The sequence below is a fragment of the Agelaius tricolor genome, unplaced genomic scaffold (assembly GCF_023055355.1).
Source record: "Agelaius tricolor isolate 1412-34295 unplaced genomic scaffold, bAgeTri1.0.p SCAF_29, whole genome shotgun sequence".
In the NCBI taxonomy this organism is placed as follows: domain Eukaryota; kingdom Metazoa; phylum Chordata; class Aves; order Passeriformes; family Icteridae; genus Agelaius; species Agelaius tricolor.
In genome coordinates this window covers 6,093,121-6,117,462 of record NW_027269289.1, presented here as the reverse complement: position 1 = coordinate 6,117,462, position 24,342 = coordinate 6,093,121, and the positions used below count along the sequence as shown (strand labels likewise).

At 48.4% G+C, this 24,342-nt stretch overlaps 1 protein-coding gene across 1 annotated transcript in view; it reads left to right on the top strand.

The window, feature by feature from the left end:
• GRIK4 (glutamate ionotropic receptor kainate type subunit 4) overlaps nt 1-24,342 on the top strand; it is a 211,256-nt gene that overhangs the window by 54,727 nt on the left and 132,187 nt on the right. The window contains exon 2 of the mRNA XM_071449796.1: nt 13,376-13,507. Within this exon, the coding sequence (XP_071305897.1) occupies nt 13,426-13,507 (82 nt within the window). The 5' untranslated portion in view covers nt 13,376-13,425. The remainder of the gene's footprint in view (nt 1-13,375; nt 13,508-24,342) is intronic.

Below are 24,342 nucleotides of genomic sequence, written 5' to 3'. Positions count from 1 at the left end.
CACCAGCAGTGTGGGAACGACTTTGGGGAAGGAATAATGTGAATTTCAGCATTAACAGCTTTTCTCAGGGCAGAGGGAGGCTCAGAGGCTGCCATTGGACAGCAGTCAGCAGCAATCAGCTGGGCCAGTGGCTCCTGGAATGGTTTGGGAGCCTGCTGGGCTCCAGACTGCTTCCAAATGAGCTGTGCTGAATGACAGCCACTCCAAGCACTCCCTCTGCCTGGAGAGGGGCTGAGGTGAGGAGAATTCCAGCGGGTGGGGGAATAAAACCCAAGTGGTTCCCATGAGCTGGGGAGTTAAGGCAGCCTGGAGAGTTGTTTGTGCCTCGTGGCTGAGCTCAGCAAGCTCTAATTGATGATTTCCCCACGTTTAGGGCATGCATAACATCCTTCCCTGGTGGATTCATTGGTGCCTGATGGGAGCTGAGCTAGACATGCAGCCCTTCCCTCTGAGAGGAAATCTTTCTCTCCTCCAGCAGAATGTGATTTCATGAGACTCAGAGAATCCAGGAGGTTTTTATGAGCCTGCATCCCCATGAAATTTGGCTGGGAGCTGGCCATCCTCTTCCAGATTGATTAAGGCTGGGCACAGACGTGGGTGTTGAAAGCTCAGCTGTTTAATCCTCTTTTTCTCTGCTGTTGACACACAAGCAGGAGTGTCTGGATGGGAAAGAGCAGATTCAGGATGTCACATCCCTGAGTCCTCATCCGGCCGTGGCTGTGGCTGGAGGTGACAGATGCACTAGGATGTGGTGCCGGGGTCTGGGTGGAGATTAGGTCAAGATACAAACATTAAAGTTGGGCTGAGCCTGCTTAATGGGGACAATTCATGCCAGAGCTGGAGGAGAGCGATGGGATGAGGATTTCAGAGTGCTCAGCTTGGGCATAACTTTGTCCTTCCCTCATTTAACTGGAATTGATGTCAAGGCAGTGATGAGAACAACTGCAAAGCCAGCTCTGGGAAGGGCTGCTCCTTGCCCAGTCTGGAAATTGGACATCACTGCTGAGGATGGGAGCTCTGGGAGCAGTTTTGGGAATGCTGCTGAGCCAGGAGCACGGCCAGCCTGCTCACAGCTAACCTGGCCACGCTGCCTTTGCTCGGGGAGAAAATTTGTTTTTGATGCTGAGGCCATGTCTGGGCCTTTGTGGGGCTCTGTGTCACGCTCTGCTAACGAGGCCAAGCGAGCTCTGCTTGCTGGAGAAAGGCCACAGCTGTGGTGTCACTGCTCCTCCTGAGCCACACTGCAGGCAGGAGACAGAGGAGCAAAACCTCCTCAAGTGTCTGGGAGATTTATTATTTTTATTTTTATTTTTATTTTTATTTATTATTTATCCCGTGCTTGGCTCAGGAAATGCTGGCTTTCTTTGAATCCCAGGGTCACAAATTGGTTTAGTTTGGAAGGGACTTCAAAGCTCATCTCTTTCCAGCCCCCTGCTGTTGCTTTGATTTTTTAAGATTTTTTTAAGCCTTCTGATGTTGACATTCTTGTAACGAACTTTCTCACACACTTTCTGTAAGTAACTCATTGTTTTGCATTCTTTTATAGAAGGAGTTTGTTGGGCTGTTGGTTTGCCCAGTGTCGTTGGAGAGGTGGCACTGTCACCCTCCAGTCCACTGCCACTTTTAGAAAACTATAAATGTTGGAGTCAGAAAATAAACTCCCCTTTTTTTCTTCACCTTGAGAGCAGCGGTGTGCACTTGTGTTCTTTCTATATAATAACATAAAAACATAATAATAATAATAATAATAATTTCTATATATAATGTTCTTTCCTATAATAACACCCTATAATAACACATTATAGCTTCTGCTGGGCCAGGTTGGCAGAATCAGTGCTGGAGATTTTGGTGGCTGTGGGGTTTTCCTCAGGGTGGTTTTTATGGCAGTGCAAGCCCCATTGGCACTTTTGGGGGTCTCCACTCACCTGTAGTGTGGAAAAGCTGAGATCTCCTGCAGGTGTGGCTCTGTCTAAGCTCCCCTTAGCAAAACAAGGAGAAATGGTGAATAACTCAGGCAGAAGCACAGGGCAAAGGTGGAGCTGCCCTGGAATTGTGTCTGTGAAGTGGCCAGATATTGGAGAAACAAATGATAAAGCAGGCAGAAAGGAGTTTATCTGCAGGCTTATGAAACTTGAGTGGTGCTTGGTTCCAAGGCACTCCTTGCATCACCAGGCAAGCTGCTCTGAGCCCAAATTCCCCGTTATGCAAAAGGTTCCCCAAGCCTTAAATAAACCCACAAAAGGCCATGAGACAGGCAGTGAGAAACTGAGGGGTGCCAGAGCCAAGGCTGTGGAGACAAGTCCTGCCTGTGAGTGGATTTTCTGCGCTGTTGTGGCGCTGAGGGGAGAAGCTGAGCAGGTTCCTGCCAAGGATGAGTGTGAGGATTTGTCTGGTCTCCTGCCCAGCAGTGACAGGCAGGAGAGGAAATTTTCCTTTTGTCAGCCAACACTGCCTCTGTGCTGTCCCTTCCCCATCCCTGCTCTGGGGAGGCTCCTCCTGCCCAGCCAGGGCATCTCTGCTGGATTAAAAGCAAATCCCATTTCCTCAGGCTCACATCCCCACCAGGGAGGAGGGAGGTCAGCAAATAATACCCCAGAATAACTCTGAGTACTCCACTTGTCTGGCTGGCATTTCCCCCTAGAGCCAGAATTCCCCTTTTTTATATGGGATTTGATGTGTGGTTACAACAAGCAGAGGAAAAGTGCCAGGGCTGCCCATTCTCCTCCATCCCTCTGGGTTTTGGGTGTTTCATCTCAGCAACACAGGAGCACTGCACCCCTAATTGCTGCTTTTTGCTCTTAATTAATCAAACCCATGGTTTTCTGGCCTGAAATCTTGTTGGTTTTTTTTTTTTCCCTTCTTGTCACTTTTGCTACAAGCAGGATTAAAAGCCTCTCTCATGCAAAATAATGCCTTTAATTGCAACTTCACATACAAGTTTGGACTTTGATTCTGCCTTCCTGTGCAAGACTATTTATTGCTGCTTTATTCTTCTGCATCTGCTGGTTGTGTGCAGCTGTGCCATTGCACCAGCATCTCCCAGCTCCCGTGTTTTCCTTGTATCCCATTAATTTTGCAAGGTTTCCTTGCTCCCTTGCCCTCAAGCCTATCACCCCTGTGCTTTCTTGTGCCTATTCTCAGCTTGGCATCTGTCCTGGTTCCCACCTCCTTCCCTGTGCATATGTTTCCTGTCATCCAAATGCACCCCCAGCAATCCTCACTCCATTAAAACACACAAATTCCATCTTCAGCCATTCACAAACTGCCTCTTTCTCTCCTCAAACCCCAGCCTTTTAGAGCTTGGATGGATCAAAATGTTCTGTGGGTGATAGATGGAAGATTAATCTATTTGTTTCACTTACACTTCTGGCAGCAATAAAAAGAAGCAAACCCAGATTTTTGGCCATAAACCACTTCTTGAAGGTTGATTTGGTAGAGGCTGCTTTGTTTTCCTTTCTTCTCCCTCTTGAATCTGCCAGGGCCTCTAAGTTAAATAAATAGATTAATCTTCTTTCTGTAGCCCAGAGATCAGGTTGATGCATTTAAGAGCTTCCTCTCCCTCCAGACTCCTGAGATGTTCACAGATCCGATTCATATTTTAGAACTTCCTTCATGTGTAAAGAGCCTCGTTGGTGTAGCAGCAATTCTTCACTAACAGCAAATAAGGCTCTGTGCTCCTTGGGTTTCTTTTCTTCTGAGGGAGCTGAAAATTTTCCATCAAAGCCTATTTTTTTTGTTAAAATGGGATTTTTTTTTTTGTAGAAAAAGCAGCCTTTGGAGAGATGGGGGGAATTGCTTCAAAATCTGAAGGTTTCCTTCAAAAGGGGAATTTGGTGTTTTGTGTGTTGAAGGTTGGATCACTGTGAACCGAATGGCTGAGAGCAGGTTCCCAAAAGCGTCTCCACTAAGCAAAACCAAAGTGTGGCACAACTGGAAAAGCTGTGGCTTTTGAGGAGGGGAAAATGGGTTTTTGATCAGCTCTGTTTGCTGTGCTCAAAGGTGAGTGCAAGGAAACCTCAAAAAGGGGTGTTTGAAGCAGTTCCTTCTGAATGCTGCCCTTGAAATGAAATGAAAGTGGGGTCCTGAGTGGGTTCTTCATCCACTCCCAGCATGGTTTTCTAAGAGACAGGCAAGAGGGTTGGAAGAATTAAAGGTTTGATGCCAGTGGGTGCTTGGATCTTGCACTGCCCAGGGAAAGATGTTTTGCTAAGATTTCTAAAGCTGTGGACACTTTCCACTAACCCAGATTGCTCCAAGTCCTGTCCAGCCTGGCCTTGGACCCTCCCAGGGATCCAGGTGCAACCCTGGAACATCCACTGGAAAAAGCCACAGTGATTTGTTCACTATTGGAACAAAACCTGGACTCCCAAACTCAATTTTTATCAATTTCTCAGTGTAAGACCTTTGCTGTTTTAAAGCCTTTTTCCTGGTTAAGCTTTTGATGAATCCAAGGCTCTGGCTGTGCTCATTTATTCAGGTTTCTTTGCAAGCAGACTTGTTGAACAGCTCAGATTCTGCTCACCTCAGTGTGTCCCCAGACCACCTCAGCTGGAGAGATCAGTTTGCATTTCCCTGTCCAAAAATCCCCTCCTGTACTGCTGCCTGCAGTGCAAACTCTGCTCTGTGCCTCACCAGAGGTGCTTTAATGGAAGTGAAGGCCTGCAGAGTGGGCAGGAGTCTTCTGCTGAATTAATGTGGCATAAAATGTGTCAGGAGAGCCACTTTAAATCGGAAAAAAACAGCTGTGCACAGAGGGCTCTGTGCCTGCCAGGGATGGGGGGACAAACAAAGCTTTTCTTCCTTTTTTAGAGATGATTTTTGACCTGCCCAGAATCTTTATCCAAGGTAAACAACCCTCAGCCTTGTGTTTTGTGCTCAGATGGTCAAGGATTGGGGTGCTGGTCAAGGATTGGGGAGCTGGTCAAGGATTGGGGAGCTGGTCAAGGATTGGGGTGCTGGTCAAGGATTGGGGTGCTGGTCAAGGATTGGGGTGCTGGTCAAGGATTTGGTCTGGTCAAGGATTGGAGGTGCTGGTCAAGGATTTGGTCTGGTCAAAGATGGAGGTGCTGGTCAAGGGTTCAGGTTCTGGTCAAGGATGGAGGTTCTGGTCAAGGATTGGGGTTCTGGTAAAGGATGTGGTCTGGTCAAGGGTTGGGGTGCTGGCCAAGGACTCAGATTCTGGCCAAGGATTGAGGTTCTGGTCAAGGATCAAGGTGTGATCAAGGGTTGGAGTGCTAGCCAAGGACAGAGGTGCTGGCCAAGGATTTGGTCTGGTCAAGGATTGGGGCACTGGTCAAGGATTTGGTCTGGTCAAGGACTGAGGTTCTGGTCAAGGATTGGAGTGCTGGCCAAGGACAGAGGTGCTGGTCAAGGATTTGGTCTGGTCAAAGTCTGAGGTGCTGGTCAAAGGTTGAGGTGCTGGCCAAGGATTGAGGTGCTGGCTGTAGGACCAGAGCTGCTGTGGCCCCCGCTGGCCCTGTTAAATGAAGCTCCCTGTCCTTCCCAGCTGGCAGAAACCCTTCCCTCCCTCCTCCCACCTGCAGCCTCTCCTCTTCCCCCAGCCTGGTGGTGATTTTGGTGATTTTTCCTCTCAGATAACAGCTCCAAGCCAATTAAGAGTGTCTCACACAGTCCTCGCCGTGGGAGACCACGGTGCTTTTAACTGCTATTGTTTGTTAATAAAAATAAATCGTGGGCACCAGAGGAAGGAGGGAGGGAGGGAATCCCACACGGGCTTGATTTTCTCTTTTCCTGGTGTTTTTTTCAGTCAGTGGATGGTCACAGCCAGGGAGGCTTTGACAGATGATGTGGGCAGGGATGTGCTGGGGTGTTTGGTGCTCTGTGCAAGGTGCAGATCATTGCTCAGCAGCTTCCCTGCGAGGGGGCTGAGGCTCAGGCACAACTGGGGCTGTGCTGCTGCCAGGAGCAGGAGCTGCTGGCACAGGGATGGGGCAGCAGCATCCTCAGAGGCTGGGGGAGCTCATCCAGCACGGCAGAGAAAAATAGAGAGGAGTTGGGGTGGGAGGAGTTGGAAGGGCTGATCTGAGAAGGAGAGGATCATTTCAGGCATGAAAGCACAGCCCAGGCTGGAGGATGGAGAGCCTCACCCCTCCTGTGCTGTTGGTGGCACAGATTTTGTACAAATGGAGGCTCCCAGGGAGGGTCACCCCAAACAACCCCACAATTTTGTGGAAAACGGAATTCACAACACTTATAATCACCAACAATGTGCGTAAGCTAAAACATAAATGCAAAAGCCAAAACATAAATGCAAAAGCCAAAACATAAATGCAAAAGCCAATATTATCTGGTCATTCCTCACAATGTGAAATATCAGGGTGTTTTACACCCACTGCTCTGTGCATCCATCATATTGAGTGTTTTCTCAGCAGGCACAGGGTTTTCTTTGTGGAAGGCTTTAGAGGAGGGCAGGAAGGGCCCAGCTGCTGGATCTCTGCTCTGCCTGAATCCCCCAGCTCCAGCCCACTGCCAGGATCCAGTGAGCTGCCCCAGCAAAGGAGTTTTAATGCTGTAATGGGACTTCTGTGAGCCTGGCTGAGGGGGCAGGTGGGGTTTTGCACTCATAATTCACTCCTCTGTGCCAGCAGAGCTCTTCAAGTATTGACCCAGCCTGGGAGGGCTGATGGGCCGTGTGATAAAGCTGTGGAGGAGAGGAAAATTGAATAAAGATGTCCTGTGAGCGAAGTCTCCTTGTGTTCACAGGTCTGGGGTTGATAATGCTGGGGGAAATCTCGCTCTGAGATAGCCCAGCCTGTGTGAGGAATTAGGATGGGCACACGCTGCTTTTATCTCTAAGCTGTGATAGGAAATTTGATCAGGCTTTGCTAATTCTGGGGAGGATTGAGAAGGGGGGGATGAGAGGACTCAAGGCCGGGGAGAGAGAAAGTTAAAGAAAAATAATCCACAGCAACGAGAAATGTCAGCAATGCATTCGTCCTTCTGCTTCACTGCCTCCAGAATTCTTTTCTCCTTGAAGTTTTCTTGCTTCTTTTTCTGGAAGTCACGAAGGGTGGAGGGGGAAAAAAAAAAAAGAGGAGAAGAGAGAGATGAAAGAACACAGCTAGGGGAATGAAAATTTAAGAAAAAATCCATTTAATGTATCGGCTGAGCAGGTGTTTATCACTAATATCACCTTCCCTGGGCTGTCACCTGCCCTGGTGTCACCTGGAGAAGTGAGATGTGATGGGGAGCCCGAGGTTCCTTTCATCCCCTGCCACCTGGGGAAGGGAGATACCACAGCTCTGTCTCTCAGCCTGGTGAACCCATCCCTGGCACTGGTGTGAGGACAAAGAGAGGGGTGGCTGCGAGCAAAGCAGGCTCTTTAATGCTGATGAAATCTAAAAAACGAGACGTGGTTTTTATAGGAACATAGAAATTGCCAGACTGGAACCGAGCTCTGCTTCTTGTTGTTAAGTATCCTTTTTAAGCACTGGCTGCTTCCAGAGGCTGCGAGAGCAGCCTTGCCCCGAGGGCTGATTCTCCCAGCCCTCAAAAATAGGGAATTCACCAGCTCCTTGCAGCGTGAAGGGTTTACACCCCATCCAAACATTAATTTGTATTTTTTTTTTCCCTCTTCAAATGTAGCATTGTAATTCCAGCCATTCCTTCTCTTGGTAGATGTCATCCTTCCCTCAGCCTCGCAGAGGTTTTTTTGACTCTGACAATACCTCGTGGTAACGATTTACCCGTGCTAATTATGCATTTTTTGCCGAGCGAAACATATTGGTGGTGGCTTTAAATGGAGCAGTTTTTCAGTTTAATTGAACTTACATCTTCGTGGCCCCGGGGCAGGCTGTCAGTGCAGCTCTCCCCTCCCCATGAGACACTTCTTAGAGCTCCGAACAGCCACTTGTTGAGATGTTTTTCAGGTTTTTCCCTTCTTGCCTGTTCCATTTAAACCCCAGCCTGTCTGCACGAGAAGCTTGACACAAGGCAAGAGCTCTCTTTGCCTGTCCAAGGAATGAAAAAGCCCCGTTAAGTTGTTTGTTGATATTCCCTGACAGCTTTTTCCCCCAATTCCTTGCTGCTCTGCAGCTGTTAAATTTGTTGTCTCAGCTGTGAGGATTACTCCAGCTTTGCTCGAGCTGCGTTTTCTCACCATTCATCAAACTTCTGGTGAGGCAGGGAGAGATCCATCAACACCAAAGCCCCCTCCAAACTCCTGCTTGGCTGGGAAAAAAAAAAAAAAAAAACCCAGAAAAAATCAGCCTGGAGAAGGTGGAATTTGCTGCCAGGTTTTTCCAGGGTGTTTGTGGTTTCTCAGCTTGCAGGAGAAGGCGTGCAGGGGGGTTTGCAGTGTGGGGTTGCGCGGGGATAAAAGCAACACGTTGGGGATTTTGGGAAGCCTGGGCCTGGCACTGCTCTCCAGGGCAGCTGGAGCTGCTCCTGCTGGGGACAGATGTGGCAGGAACAGCTTTATTGGAAAAGATGTTTTGTAGTTGGGGAATAACATGATTTTAGAAGGTTGAGCAATTTCTTTATTGAACTATACTATATTACACTAATATTATACTAAAAAGATACTGAAAATTAACTTGTGACCCTTCCTAGACAGTCATGACACAGCTTTGACCTAATTGGTCAATCAATCAAAACAACTATTACTTGTTGTAAGTAATTGGACACTTAGTGTCCAATTAACAAATCCCTTTTGTAAACAATCTCCATAACACATTCCACGTGTGCCAAACAACAGGAGCAGTGAATAGAGATAAGGGTTGTTTTCTCTTCTTCCTCTGAGCTTTCTCACTGCCTTCCCCAGGAGAAATCCTGGCAGAGAGAATTATGTCTCTGTCTGTCCTGAGGATGTGAATGCCACACAGGTTCTGCAGGTGGGAGCAGAAATCTCTGCCCAGAGGAGTTGATGCCCCATCCCAGGAAGTGCCCAGAGCCAGGTTGGACAGGCCTTGGAGGACCCTGGGATGGTGGGAGGTGTCCCAGCCCATGGCAGATGGTCTGTAAGATCCCCTCCAACCCAAACCACTCCAAAATTCCATGGAATAGCAGCAGATTCCTCGAGTGTCCTTGCCAGGTTGTGCAGAGGGAACGGGCAGAGAGGTGGCTGCTTTTCAAGGATGTCTTCTTTATCTCTGTGGCAGCTCCAGCAGAGGGGTTTTTTGGTGGGGGTTTTCTTTTAGTGATTTAACATTTTGTTCTGCCTTTTGGCTTTTTGCTCTACTGTCTAAGAATTTTTTTCTGCAGAAATCTCCAAATAGCAGGAGGCTGTGGTGATAGCAGTGAAGAAGAGCACCAGCTCTCACAGTCATTAAAAATGTATCAGCAGTTTCAGAAGCAAACTTGCTCCCTCTCGGAGGCAAATCGTCCATAATTCTGCTTGGTATTTAGAGACTTTTATCTCCAGAGAGAACACAAAACTCCCCAGTAGAGCCCTGATTTATTTTATTCTCTTGACTTTCCAGAGCTGAAAGATGAAAAAATATATATAAAAAAAGGGGCTTAGCAGGAAAAGAATTCTGTGTTTGTGCTGCATGCAGGGGTCAGCTCGTGATCCAGCAGCAGCTCCTCAGCACCTCCCACCCTGAAGGACCCAGGGAACTCTTCCCCAGCCATCCCACTCTTTTATTTTTTTGGGGAGCAGATTGGGAATGCTCCACAGACAGCTGTCCATCAACCCAGCCTGCTGTCAGAGCAGCAGAGAGGAGCCACTCAAGCTGTGCATGCACAGCTCCTGACATGTTCTCGCTGGAAACTTCAGCAGGGGAAGTTGGTTGGATTTATTTTCAGCCAGCTGAGGATGAGTCTGGGATAAGTCATCTTCACACGCAGGAGAATTAGCGAGGCAAGCTGCTAAAGAGCTTTGTCTCCTCAGGGTTTTCTTGGCTTTGTGAGGTTTTAATGAAGGAAAGTTGTGCTCCTCTCTTCTCTGAGTGGGATTTGGGGCTGCGCTGGAGTGGATGCCCCAGCTGTGGCCACAATTCACTGGTGCACCTGGGTGGAGCTCCTGTTCCACAGCATCTCCTGGGGAAATGAGGGACAGGCAGATGCACCTTGCAGCTGGAAGGCAGCTTGGCAGGAGGACAAGCTCAGCAGGGCCAAATCAATGTGCAGTGAGGGCGTTTGGACTGTGCCCACCACCCTTTAACACCTGAATTCAGGGAGGGGGCAGCAGGGGGGGACTGGGAGCTGCAGAGGGACTGAAACTCCTCTTTGTTCATTGAGAGTAACTTTGATGCTGGGCTAGGAGGAAAATCCTCTCTCTCCTTCCCTCCTGATGGTAAATCTGGGATCCCAGAATTTGTGAAGGTGGGGATGCACCCCTGTGCTCCCTCCCAGGTATTTTGCCATCACCTCCAGCACCCAGCTGGGCACAGCTTGTAGGATCCCATGTTTTCTGTCCTTTAGCAACCCCTGAGGTGCATTTCTATTGCTGCCAGCTGCTCCCTGGGCCCCTGCTCCAAGCCCAAGCCCTCCTGAGGGGTGAGGTGGAGCAGCCTCCCCCTGTGCTCTGTGTCCCAGGTAATTACAGCCCCAGCACTCCCAGAGCAGGGCCCAGCAGGCAGCCTGGCTTTACTGCTCAGCCTGGCTGATAACTCCGAGCTGCTGATGCTCAGGCAGCTGCTGCTTGCTGGGAATCTCCTCCTCAGCTTCTCCAGCAGGCTGCAAACAGGAGGAGCAGCCTCGGGTCTGTCCCTTGGAGCAGGGAGTCACAGGAGCTTTTCCCTCTTCCCACAAGAGGGGTTGCTCCTTTTGATTTTTTCTTTGCAGAATCTGAAATTACTTTTTGTCGGTTTTTTTTTTTTTTTTTTATCCTGGTGGTTCACAGGATTATTGAGGTTGGAGAAGCCCTCCCAGGCCATTGAGTCCATCTGTGTCCATGCTGGGCCCCATCCCCACCTTGTCCCCAGCCCAGAGCTCTGGGTGCCACCTCCAGTGGTTCCTTGGACACCTGCAGGCAGGGATGGGCACTCCAAACTCCCTGGGCAGCCCCTTCCAGTGCTTAACAACCCTTTCCATGGGGAAATTCCTGCTGGTGTCCACCCTGGCCCAGCCTGAGGCCATCCCCTCTCCTGCTGTGCCTGGGAGAAGATCCCAAATCTCCCCCTCCTGGCAGGAGCTGTGCAGAGCCACAAGGGCCCCCCTGAGCCTCCTTTTCTCCAGGCTGAGCCTCTTCCAGGCTCCCTCAGCTGCTCCTGGTGCTCCAGACCCTTCCCCAGCTCCTTTTCTTTCCCTGGTCCCTCCATGCCCTTTCTCCAACCCCTCCATGTTCTTCCCTGAAGTGGTTCCATGGAGCTTTGGCAGGGAATGATGAGGATGCAAACTCCAGCAACCTCCTCGGATTTCAGGCAGGCATTTCCCTCCTGTTTGGCTGGAATTTGAGGGGTTTTACCCCCTTTTCCCTGCCCTGCCCCTGGTCTGACATTCCCTACCTGATGTTTTGGTTGAGCTGTTCATCACCAGGGGCTGGTGACGAGGTTTCGTTTTGCTTTTCTCAAAACCTCAAATTTGGTTTTCTCAAAAATCTCAGACTGGAAAACCAAAACCACCGCACAAGGAAAGCACACTGGGGGTAGCAGTACAAGAAGTAGGACCTAAAATAACCTAAAAAAGGAGGAAAACCAGGACTGTGAGTGTTGGGGAGCAGCTTTGGAGGCAGAACTGAGCACAAGGGTGGCAAACCTCAGGCTGTCCTGCTGTCTCCGTGGGGAAGGGACGTCTGTGTGTGCTCAGCTCCACATTCCAGGCTGGGAGTGCATCTGACACGATGCTGCTGTTTTGTCAATATCTTGGGAAGTTTGGAAATAGCTGCTTCAAAGTGCTCCAGTGATACATTGCTCTGCAATCTGTCTCTGCTGCTGCCAGCACTTCTAAGTAACCAATTTCCCATGTGTTTAACCTTTTAGGGCTTCTCTTCCCCAGGAATTGCTCTGGAACTCCCACTGAAAAGAGGGGGAAAAAAAGGAGAAAATTGCTATTTGCCCTTCACAGGGGTGGTTCATTTTCCAGGTGTTTTTTTTTGGGGTGTCTCTAGCTTTTAAAAATGGGTTGAAAGCGCTGAAATTGGGATGTTCTTGCCATGTCTGACTGACAGCTGAGCATGAGATCCCTCAGTTTTGTGGAATTGGGATGCAGGAGGTGTGGAAGCATGATCCAGGAAGGCATCAAACCCCTGGAGATGTCCCAGGGCTCCCTGGATTTTTATTTCTGTGGCCCTGTCTCTGCATTTCCCCTCTGTGAAAGGGGATGGTCCCTATGGAGAGTGCTGAGATAAGCTGGAGGAAGTCTTAAATGTAATCTAAAAATAGATTAATTGGAAAATTGCAAGCGAAAGGCAGCGCCTTGCTCAGACAAAACTCCTGGTAGCTTCAAAGGCAGATTAAAGACTTTGCCTGTGTCAGGACTTGGTATTTGGCCCAAGAAGGAGACAAATGGAAGAGGGTGAGAATGTTTGCCAGCAGAAGAGAGAAGGGAGAGATAAGGTAACAGATGAAACGCTCAAAGTCAGCATTTAAGGACATTGCTGCCTGCGGAGATAATTTTATCAACTCCAGAGACAACAGTTTTTTTGGGGTTTTATGTTTTTTTTCCATGAAGTAAAATGTGCCCTTTATGAAGCTGTTTAAAATGGCATTTGTTGCAAATTTGATTAGCTGTGCTGCAGGAGCCTGCTGTGGGACAGCCAGTGCCAATATCTGTGCTGAGGATGAGTTTGTGGATTTTCCACCTCCTGCCCTTCATTTTGGTGGTGTTCTGACTTTGGAACTTGGACTTCTGGGTGGTTGGGTGGTGAGACAAAAAAAGAAGACAAAAAAAAAAAAAAAAAAAAAAAGATGCTCTTGGTCTTGTGCTGAACCCTCTTGTTCCTGAAAGGGAGGGAAGGAATTGTGGCAAGGAATTATTGGTTTCTAGTTTGGTGAGACCCAAGTGACTCCTGCCTCCTCAAGCCTTCCCTCAAATCACGTTTTGCTATGAAAATGATTTGTCCCATCCTAAAATCAGAATCAGTATTATATAATGAGTTGCTGGCTGCTCTGAGTGGAAAGGGAAAGGGGGGGGTGGGTGAGAATAGAAGTCAGAGATGTGACTCAATATTGATTTCCACTTGTTTTTGTTGAAACGCTAAAAATGCCAAAATGAAATATTTGGACTTTTCCTCGTGTTCCTTTTTTTTTTTTTTTTTTTTTTTTAACTTTTTAAATTTTTTATCATTTTTTAAATTTTTTTTCTGCAAGGAGCTCTCTGCCCAGTTGGATTCCAAACCCTGAATAATTCATAGCCTGTAAATAGCTGCCTCCTGCTCGGGTAAATAGAGCTTTTGTCTCCGTGCTGGTTGAGCTGAGTGGTGCTGCTGGGGGCAGCAGAGGGGCTCAAGGGTGTTTTCTGTGTCTCCCTGCAGAGTTATGTCATGCCCAGACCACCGCAGGGCTCCATGAGGATTTATGGAAGATGCTCCGTGTCTTGGCGCCTCTGGTGCTCCTTCTGCTGTGGCTGATGAGGATCTGGGCCAGCCCCCATTCCCTGAGGATTGGTGAGTGCTCACCTGGCTTTGGGTTTATTATTCCTATTTGTTATTTGGGGGTTTTGCAAGAGTCAAATCTTAAATTGCCTTCTTAAAATGAGAATATTTGACTGTCGTAAGGTTGGTAACACATCAATATTTTTATGCCTATGTTCACAGAAACAAGAGCAAAACCAGATATACAATTTACTGTATTTGTTATTAGGAGTTTGCAAGAGTCAAATCTTAAATTACCTTCTTAAAAGAAGAATATTTACCTTTAGTAAGGCTGGCAAGACAATTATTTTCATACTTACACCATACTTACAAACAAGAGCAAAACTAGATGTACAATTTTCTGTATTTATTATCAGGAGTTTGCAAGAGTCAAATCTTAAATTGCCTTCTTAAAAGAAGAATATTTGACTGTGGTAAGGTTGGCAACAGATCAATATTTTTATACTTACTCCTATGTTCACACAAACAAGAGCAAAACTAGATGTACAATTTACTGTATTTGTTATTGGGAGTTTTGCAAGAGTCAATTCTTAAATTACCTTCTTAAAAGAAGAATATTTGACTGTAGTGAAGTTGACAACACATCAATATTTTTATACTTATACCTACACCTATGTTCACACATAAAAGAGCAAAACTAGATGTACAATTTACTGTGAAATATTAATTAATATTTAAAAATCTGCAAAGGCTTTGGTAGATTTTAGCAGTCAGATGCTGGAGATTGTGGCAGCATCATCAAGTTCACAGAAACAACACTGGCTTTTACCTCTGAAACTTGGTGTGTTAGCAGGACTTGACCATTAGAAGAAGAATTTGGTATTTTTTAATTCATATTCACTGTCTCACCACCAACCCTTACAATTGTACGAGATCAGAGAGAAAAAGACATGGAGAGCTCTGAGATTTTACAGCTTAAAAAAAATAGTGGGGAAATGACTGAATATAAAATTAAAATATTATCCCAGTGGTGCTCTGGAGGGATTCTTGGAACCCTCCCTGCCTGGTGGGGCTGACATTGAGTGAAATTCTCCTGCATGGTCAGTGGAGACACCGAGCTCCTCCCTGAATTTTGGGAATGCTCTTCAGTTTGTACATGAAATGCAGTTTGTGGTGAGCTGACACACTTGCTGTGCTCCTCCATGAATTTTGGGAATGTTCTTCAGTTTGTACATGAAATGCAGTTTATGGTGAGCTGACACACTTGCTGTGCTCCTCCTTGTGTTTTGGGAATGTTGTCTCCCTCCTTTTGTCAATGAAATGCAATTTATGGTGAGTTTACACATTGAGCTCCTCCTTGTGTTTTGGGAATGTTCTCCTTCCTTTTGTCAATGAAATTGAGATTATGGTGGGTGCAGACACTGAGCTCCTCCTTGAATTCTGGGAATGTTCTTCAGTTTGTAAATGAAATGCAGTTTGTGGTGAGCTGACACACTTGCTGAAGCTCCTCCATGAATTTTGGGCATGTTGTTTCTTTCTCTTGTCAATGAAATTAGTTTATGGTGAGCTGACACAGTTGCTGAAGCTCCTCCTTGCATTTTGGGAATGTTGTCTCCCTCCTTTTGTAAATGAAATGCAGTTTATGGTGAGTTTACACATTGAGCTCCTCCCTGCATTTGGCAATGTTCTCCACTTCCTTTTGTAAATGAAATTAGTTTATGGTGAGCTGACACACTTGCTGAAGCTCCTCTTTGCATTTTGGAAATGTTCTCACTTTCCTTTTGTAAATGAAATTAGTTTATGGTGAGCTGACAATGTTGTTGAAATTCCTCCATGCATTTTGGGCATGTTGTCTCTTCCTCTTGTAAATGAAATTAATTTATGGTGAGTTGACACTGTTGAGCTCTTGCCTGTACTTTGGGAATGTTCTCTCCTTCCTTTTATCAATGAAATGGAGTTTATGGTGAGTGGGCACGCTGAGCTCCTCCCTGCATTTTGGGAATGTTCTGTCTCTAGTTTGTAAATGAAATTAATTTATGGTGAGCTGACACACTTGCTGAAATTCCTCCCTGCATTTTGGAAATGTTGTCTCTTCCTCCTGTAAATGAAATTAGTTTATGGTGAGCTGACACACTTGCTGGAGCTCCTCCCTGCATTTTGGGGATGTTGTCTCTTCCTCTTGTCAATGAAAGGCAGTTTGTGGTGAATTTCCCTGTTTGTGTTGGTTCTCATGGTGTTGATGTTGCCCTCCCTGTGTGAATTCCCAGCCACCCCTCAAAGAGCCACTGAGGAGCTAAAATGACCCTGCCATGTCCCACCCCTCTCCTAAACCCACATAAAATTAAATATTTCTGTCACAAATACAGAATTTGCCCTCCATCCATGAGCAAGGGGGGGCAGAGCCCAACCTTCCCCAAGCCTAAGGGCGCCACAAGAGCTGTGCAAACCCCAAAATATCCAATTTACAGGGGAGCCCCATGAGTGCAGACCCCTTTGGGCTGTGCTCAGGAGCTCTCAGGGAGAGGCACCATCGTTTCCCCAGGCTGCCTGTGTGCATTAGGGACCATAAATGCACCCAGAAACCTCCTAATGGAGCTCACCTCCCACAGCTGACACTTGGCTCCGTGTTTTAGAGAGGAAACTGCTTTTCCTGCAGCCAGCAGTGCCTTTATTAACCATTGGTTGCAGATAAGCAGCCAATCCATCCCTGTCCCCATTTGCAGCCTTCACAGGTGACACTCCTGAAGTGAAATTACCTCTCCCCTCTGCCCGTGGAGCACGAGGCAGCTCAGGAAATACGGGGAGGGAAGGTGTGAGCTGGCAGGAGCCTGGCAGGGCTGGCTGGGTGTTTTATATCCCTGGAACCCCTGATTCATGTGGGGCACTCCCAGCCCTGCTGCCTGCGTTTAACCTGCATGGGCGCATCCTCCACTCGAGCCAGCGGGCAGGGATGGGCATGGAGAGGGAATTGGCAGCGTGCTGGAGGTGAAAATCCTTCTTTTTGCTTTGTGTCCCATCTTTCTGGGGAGCACTGTGGGGTTTTTGGGACCGTGGAGAGAAAGGGGAGCTCCTCTGACAGCACAGAGCTGCAAACCTGGGGTCAGTTTGTTTCCCAATTCCCCAGAGTGAAAAGTGAAGCTGTTTGAGATCCTGAAGGATTGAATGAAAATCGTTCATTTTATTGGTGTCCCATCTTTTTGGGGAAAGTGTTTGAGACCTGGGACTGTGAAATTTCATCTTTTAAGGACTGTGAGGTTTTTGGGAGTGTGGAAAAAAAGGGGAGTTCCTGTGACAGCATAGAGCTGCAAACCTGGGGTCAGTTTGAGATCCTGAAGTTTTGAATGAAAATCCTTCATTTTGGTTTGTGTCCTGTCTTATTTGGGAGAACCGTGGGGTTTTTGGAACCATGGAGAAAAAGGGGAGCTCCTCTGACAGCACAGAGCTGCAAATTTGGGGTCAGTTTGTTTCCCACTTCCCCAGAGTGCAAAGTGAAGGTGTTTGAGAGCTGGGACTGTGAATTTTCAGCTTTTAAGGACTGGAAACTCGAATTATGCTGCATCTTCCAGGTGGGAATGGCAGCTGCCTTCCAGCTTGCCATTCCCCAAGGTGAGAGGTGAAGGTGTTTGAGATGCTGAAGGATTGAATGAAAATCCTTTTGTCTTGTGTTCCATTTTTGGGGAGCACTGTGGGGTTTTTGGGAGGATGGAAAAAAAGGGGAGCTCCTCTGAGCAGCACAAACCTGGGGTCAGTTTATTTCCCACTTCCCCATAGTGAAAAGTGAAGGTGTATGAGACCTGGGACTGTGAATTTTCAGCTTTTAAGGACTGGAAACTCGAATTATGCTGCAGCTTTCAGGTGGGAATGGCAGCTGCCTTCCAGCTTGCTTTGGTTTGGGGGGTTTGATGACTGTTGTTCCTTCAAGCCACAGTTTCATTTTTACGGCGCCTCCAACAAAAAAGTTAATAAAAATAAAGTGCAGAATAAAAAGAGGGAGAAAAATATGACCAGCAGCCCTGAAATCATTCCCAAATGCATGCTTTTGGCAAGGCAGGGAGATATGGTATCTAGCAACATAAATCACTGCTCTGCATAGGGAAGGAAAACCAGGCCAGCAAGAACATTTAAATATTCAAAGAAAATGCGAGCAAAGGTTTAAAACAGTCCTGAAAACCATCTGATAAGGGGCTGCTGAAATGCACAGGGATGTGATCAGCAATGGGAGGTGAGCTGGGCAGTGTCAGGGTGGGTTCTTCACCAGGAAAATCAGATTATTCCCTGCAGGGGAACACGGTGGTGCTGAGTCAGGGCCTCTTGGCTTGGGAAACGAGCCCTGAGCTTCCCTGCTGCTGCTTTTTTGGGGTTTGGGGTGGATCTTGGCCCTGGCAGCCCTCAGAGGAGTGGGGAGGCAGCAGATTGCTCCATCTCTAGGTGAGTTTCTGCTGGCCTGGACAGGGCCCACAGCGAGTGTTGCATTGCAGTGAGCTGGAGAAGCATCATCTGTGCAAGGCATTGAGCAGAATGTGGGCTACAGGGTCACCTTCCCCGAGCCTTTGGCTGCAGAGGAGCAGCCTGGAGGCTCCTGAGTGCTCTATTTCTCTCTTTGATACACAGGGAGGACAAAAAAACCCCATCAGTGCAGACTTGTTCTTTCAGCCTTGCATTGTTTGTTCCCTTCTGACGCAGCCCTGGAGAAACTCTCCTTGTTCCTGTTTTTTTTCTGGAGACCTTGGTGGGGAAATCCAGGTGTAAAAAAAAAAAAAAAAAGGTTTATTTGCAGTGGTGATGTTTTGCTGAGAATGTCTTTTGTCAGTCAGTTCCCTGCTCTGTCTGGGTGTGAATTATTATCTCTGAGGGCCTCAAAAGCTGGGAAGGAGCAGGCAGGGATGGGAATGTTCTCAACAGCTTCAAGAGCTCTGAGAGGGAAGGAATTGCCCCCAGGCAGCCTGGAGCCCTTGGAAGAACCAGTGCAAGGCCTCCCAAAATACCCTGGGAGCTCTTGCTCAGGTTGTGTTGCATCCAGCCACCCCAAAAAGCCAAAATAATCAGCTCCCCCCTGCCCTGCAGGGCAGCATCTCCCCTGGCCCTGCTTTCCTGCAGCACACACACCGTGTGTGGGAGCAGTGCTGGGTTTGTTTCTTGCCTGTTCTCTCATGCTGAAGGAAGTGTCAGGAAATTTGCCTGAGTTATTTACTGGGTTATTTACTCGGCCTCACTGAGCAGAGCGCGGGGGCCCTAAATTGGCATTTTCTGCCTTGATTCATTGGGTGTGCTAAAGAAGCTCGTTTAAAATTCATACCCCCGGCCAAAAATTGTAGTTTATCCATGGAACTGCCCTCACCAGGAGCGGGATAGGAGCCCTGAGAGAGGATCTGCTGACAAACTCCTTGCCAGGCCTCCTGAGCCTTTCAGGGCTTCTCTCTGCCTGTCAAAATCCCTTCCCTGCCTCTGTCTCCCAGCTCTGCAAACTTCACACAACATCTCCAGCATTTAAGGGTGTTTTTTTGGGGTGAAACTTGATGTTTTCCTGCCCCATATCCAAGGACAGCGCTGGGGCTCAGCTCTCATTGCTGTCCCAGTGCAGCAATGTGGTTTTGCTTCGTGGTTCCATCCAGAGAAGCAATTTGTGCTCCAGGCCCTGATGCTGGGGTGTCACTGGAGGTGTCACTCTGGGCAGTTTGTCCTTGTTTCTAGGCAGGATTCCAAAATTCTGGAGAGCCTGAAGGGCTGTGAATCTCCTGTGTCTGCTCTGGGTTCTGATTCTGGAACCAGAATCACAGGATCATGGAGTGGTTTAGGTTGGTTTAAAGATCCAGTTCCACCCCTCTCCCACTGCTCTAAGACCCAGCCTGGCCTTGGCCCTTCCAGGGACCCAGGGGCAGCCCCAGCTGTGCCCACCCTGTGCCCACCCTCCCAGGGAAGGATTTCTTCCCAATATCCAACCTAAACCCACTATTTTTGAGTTTTAAGCCATCCCCCCTCATCCTGTCACTCCAAGCCCCTGTAAAAAGTCCCTCTCCATCTTTCCTGCAGCCCCTTCAGGCACTGGAAGGCCACAACGAGGTCACCCCAGAGCCTTTTCTTCTCCAGGCCGAACAATCCCAATTCTCCCAGTTTCAATCCCAATTCTCTCAGCTTTTCACGTCCAGAAAATGTTCTTGGGGACCCCCCCAGAGCTGTGTGAGGCCCCTGGCACTCAGCTGTGTGTGCTGAAGGGGGTGGGAAGAGGCAGAGAGGAGCTTTTCCTGCATCTCTGTGCTTGTGTGGTGCCCCTGTATGCCTCTGTCAGGGCCGTGGGTAGCAGAGCATCGTTTGCACGGCCCCAAATCCCTTTGCAATCGCCCACCTGAGGCGTTTATGATACACTAAACCACTTTGGCAGTGAGTAAAGGCCCCAGAGCTGCCCTGCCGGTGCAGTTTGTCCAAAGGTGTGTCTGAGCTGGAGGGCTGAAGCAAGGGAAAAACGAGCATTGAGGTAAAAATGGGCAATAACAGCAGTGGAATTGGGGATAGTTCAGTTCAGCTCCCTCAGGACACACAGGATTCTCCTGCAGGCACTGCAGGCAAGATCCCACAAGGCAGAATTAGCATTTTAAAGCCTGCTGGTGGCTCTGATGATGAAGGTGCTGGAGAAGGAGGACGCTGATGTCAGCAGGTACCAAATTCTTCCTCCCAGGTGTCAGGAGGAGCTGGTGGGGGGAGAAGCCCAGCTGTGCTTTTCTTTTGTGGCTTTGTGGCAGATTTTGTGCCATCCCCAGCTCCCCACCTCCTGTTTGCAGCTGGCTCACACAGCTTGAAGCTCCCCTTCTCCCTCCTGCTGCAAACATTTAACACACACACAAAGCACAAACTCCTTTCCTGGTGTAGCTCTGCCTGAGCCAAGCCCTTTGTGGATGCTCCTGATGGATCTGGGGTGAATTGGCCGTGGATTTGCTGCTCCCCAGCACAGGAATGGCCTCACCCTGGCTTTGGAGGCAGCCAGGATCAGCTTAGAGCACAGGAGCAATCTGCAGGGCTCACATGCTGGTGCTGGTGCTGGAAAACCTCCCCACTTGTCATTAGGATCAGTGTTTAATCCCAGCCTGGCCTGGGGAGTGGGGTGGGAGGAGGGTGTAGTTATTGGGATACAATATTAATATTTCCTCCAATATTAAAAAGAGCCAGTTAAGTTCATTAAAGCAAAGTAGGTTTGTAGTTATTTATCATTTGCTGCTGGGGACTGCTGAGAGGTAGAGAAAAATAGGATATTCATCTGCTATCTGGTCTTTTAATTTTGTTCTGATTATTCTTCCTGGAGAGGGATGTCTTATTTATGGGTTTTGAGTTATGTGCATAAATATTTCTTTTTAAAATCACCTGTACAGATGCCAGGCCCTTCAGCAGTGCCTCATTTAGACTTACAGTGAATCACAAATGGTTTGGGTTGGAAGGATCTTAAAGATTACCCAGTTCCAACCCCCTGACATGGACAGGGACATCTTCCACTGTCCCAGGTTGCTCTGAGCCCTGTCCAGCCTGGCCTTGGACACTTGCAGCATCCAGGGGCAGCCACAGCTGCTCTGGGCACATTTTATCCTTGGATTCTTTGCAGTTCTGCATCCAGGGGCAGCCACAGCTGCTCTGGGCACATTTTATCCTTGGATTCTTTGCAGCTCTGCCCAGGTATTCATTTCCTGTGCTCCAGCACTGGGAGGAGTGGCTGACACTGCTCCATCTCCTTCCCTGAGCCATCTCCTTCAGGCCACTCATCCACAGAGACTGCTCAAGGATAAAATGAAGTGGTTTTTACAGGAAAAAGCAACTGAAAGTGTTCAAAAAGGGGCTGGTGACTGGTGCAGTCATTTATCCACCCTGATTTTCTCTGGAATGATCTGGTGAAAGGTGTTTTCCTGAAAGCTTTTGCTGCAGGACGCCAGGGCAGGGTGCTGAGGCTCCGCCGCGGTTGGCGGTGGGCGCCGCGCAGTCTCCAGGAGGTTTGCACGTAATTCCCACTGAACCTGTGGATGCAGCTTTTCCTGGGGCTGTGCTCAGCACCCTGGCAGCCTGCAGAGGCAGGAGGAGGCTCCTTAGCACCATGGAGGTGTGAGGGAAAACTGCGGGAGGAGCGCGAGCGCTTCCGAGCGGGAACCGCAAGCGGGTTCTGGAGGGATGCACCAACCCCGAGGGATGCACAAACCCCGAGGGATGCACCAACCATGCACCCCTGACTTGGTTTTCAGCTGTGAGAAAAGCCTTCCTGGCAGACTGACACGATTGGGTATCGAGGAGGGAGGGATCTGTGCCTTGCTCCGCCGCGGGAGGTTTGTGCGCGAATTTTACGTGGTCAAAGTTGGGTGGGTTTGGGTTCAAAATCAACTGAGCTTCGTCCTGTAGGGAAACGGCGTGGAAAAAGAGGGATTTGGTGCAGAGCAGGGAAAGCTCCATGGAAAAAAGAGGGATTTGGTGCAGAGTAGGGAAAATTCCATGGAAAAAAGAGAGGCTTGGTGCAGAGTAGGGAAAACTCCATGGAAATAAAAAATGGGATTGGTGCAGAACAGGGAAACTCCATGGGAAAAAATGGGGGATTTGATGCAGAGTAGGGAAAACTCCATGGAAAAAAAGAGGGATTTGGTGCAGAGTAAGGAAAGCCCATGAGAAAAAAGAGAGGCTTGGTGCAGAGCAGGGAAACTCCATGGAAAATGAGGGGCTTGGTGCAGAGTAAGGAAATTCCATGGGGAAAAAAAATATGGGCTTGGTGCAGAGCAGGGAAACTCCATGGGAAAAACAGAGGCACTCAGTGCAGACAGAAACTCCATGGGAAAAAAGAGAGATTTGGTGCACAGGAGGGGTAACTCCATGGGGAAAGAAATGAGGGATTTGATGCAGAGTAAGGTAACTCTGTGGGAAAAAGAGGGATTTGGTGCAGAGCAGGGTGAGCTGCCCTGCAAGGAGAAGCTGTCCAGGCAGCAGGCAGATCATGCCCAGCAAAGCAGTGCCCTTTGCTTGGTGTGGGAGGGCTCTGCCTCTCTCCAGGCTGCAGCTTTGCCATATAAAACATAATGAGCTCCTCGTCTCCAGCGGAGGAATCCAGCACTATAATAATATGAATAATAAATAATAAGCAGATTTATATTTTAGATCAGTGCCACAGGGCACAGAGTGAGGAGGCACGGGGAGGGAGTCAGCCAGACAGATCATCTCCTTCCATCTTTTGCACCTCTGTGGCAGAGTTATTTTTCCTGATCTGTTCCTATTCATTAATGTCCGAGAGGCAGGTTATATTACCCACCCCAGGAGGCCTTTAAGCTTTGTTTTGATTCATTATATATCCACATACATATTATATAGATATAGATCTCTCTGTGCAGAGCAGCTGGATGGGGAAAGAGCCTGGTAGTTATGGAAAAGAGCCACGTTACTTAAGCAGCAAATCAACGTTCTATTTCTTCACTCTCTTGTTTATTGAAAGCCATTTAGCCACCAGCACGGGGGAAGCTCTGGTGCCCCTGGGCACAGCAGCAGCTGCTGCCCTGGCCTGTGTGGCTCTGTGGTTTTGGAAGGTGACTGGGTTGGAAGCAGGTGCTAATTCAGTAGGAAAAGGGAAATTTAAGGAGAGGAGCCAGGGGTTGGTCAGTGGAAAGGTGACATTTATCTCCTCCAGGCACAGTCCTGAGCTGTGGCAGGGTGACAGAGGACAGGCATGCATAGGTGCATGTGCAGAATTTTGTATCAAAGGTCTGGTTTTTTACATTTGTTCCTGAATATTAAACAGTCTCCCAGAGCCAGGGATCAAGATCTGAGAGTCATGTAACTTGTTTTATATCTAAATACTGTTCCTGCCCCTGGGCAGCACTTTGTGTATTTAGCTGCTGAGCCACTTTTAATACAGATCTTTTTGCTTCACACAGAGGAAGCTACTGATAGCAAGATCTACTCTGCAATTTCTTTCATTATTTTTTCATATATATATATGAATAAAAAAGTCAATTACATGAATGAAAGATCCTTGGTTGCCTGCCTAAACAGCTGCCAAAATGAATTCCAACTCGGAGCCAAATTCAGCAAAGCTGGAATTTCTGCAGAGAGCTCCAGTGTGGCGTGAGATGGGATTGTGCAGGAGGCTGCATTACAGATTCCTGCTGCCCAGCCCCTCGCCCCTGGCTATCTGTGTGGGCAGCCAGCAGGGATGGATTTCACTCCTTTCAGGGCTGGATTAAATCTCCTCCTCAGAGCCGTGCTGGGGTGAGAGCCACCACCCTGGCAGGCAGCTGCCTTGGCACCCAGAGCACCTGGAGCTTGGGCCTCCAAATCCCTTCCTCCCCACAGAACAATTCATTTCCCTGTCAGGAATCAGCTGAAGGGAGCAGGAGAATTTGGGGGATGTGGGCAGGAGCTGGGTGAAATCCTGGATAAGCACAGAGGGGAGGCAAATCCTCCACAGAGGCAGGAGCAGTTCTGGGAATGATTCCTGAGGATGGGTGGCTGAGGAGCATTTTCCTTGTTTTTAGGGAAATGCAGGTCTGTAGTGACCACAGTGTGATCTGAAGGTCCTTTTCGGGCAGTGAGGGGGAGGAGAGCCTTGCACATTTTAGGTAGATGCCCAATTTCCTCAAGCTGAGTTGAGATAAAGCCGAATTTGTCACCTGGGAGCTGTTGGAACCTTTCTGGGAAGGGCAGGGAGAGGATGGCAGACGGGAGAAGGAAGGCAAAGAGCCACTCCAGCTCCAGCCTGATGGAGCAGAGCTGAGATCCCCACCCTGGGAGTGCAAGGAGGGCTCCTTGTGCTCAGGGTTTGTTCCTCCTGCTCTGTTTCTCTTGGCACATCCCCTGGTCCTCGCTCTGTGCATGGTTTGGTTGCAAGCTCGAGAGCCCTCCAGGCTGCCACATGCCCAGAGCTGAGCTCAGTGAGGTGTTTAAGCTCTCTTGTCAAG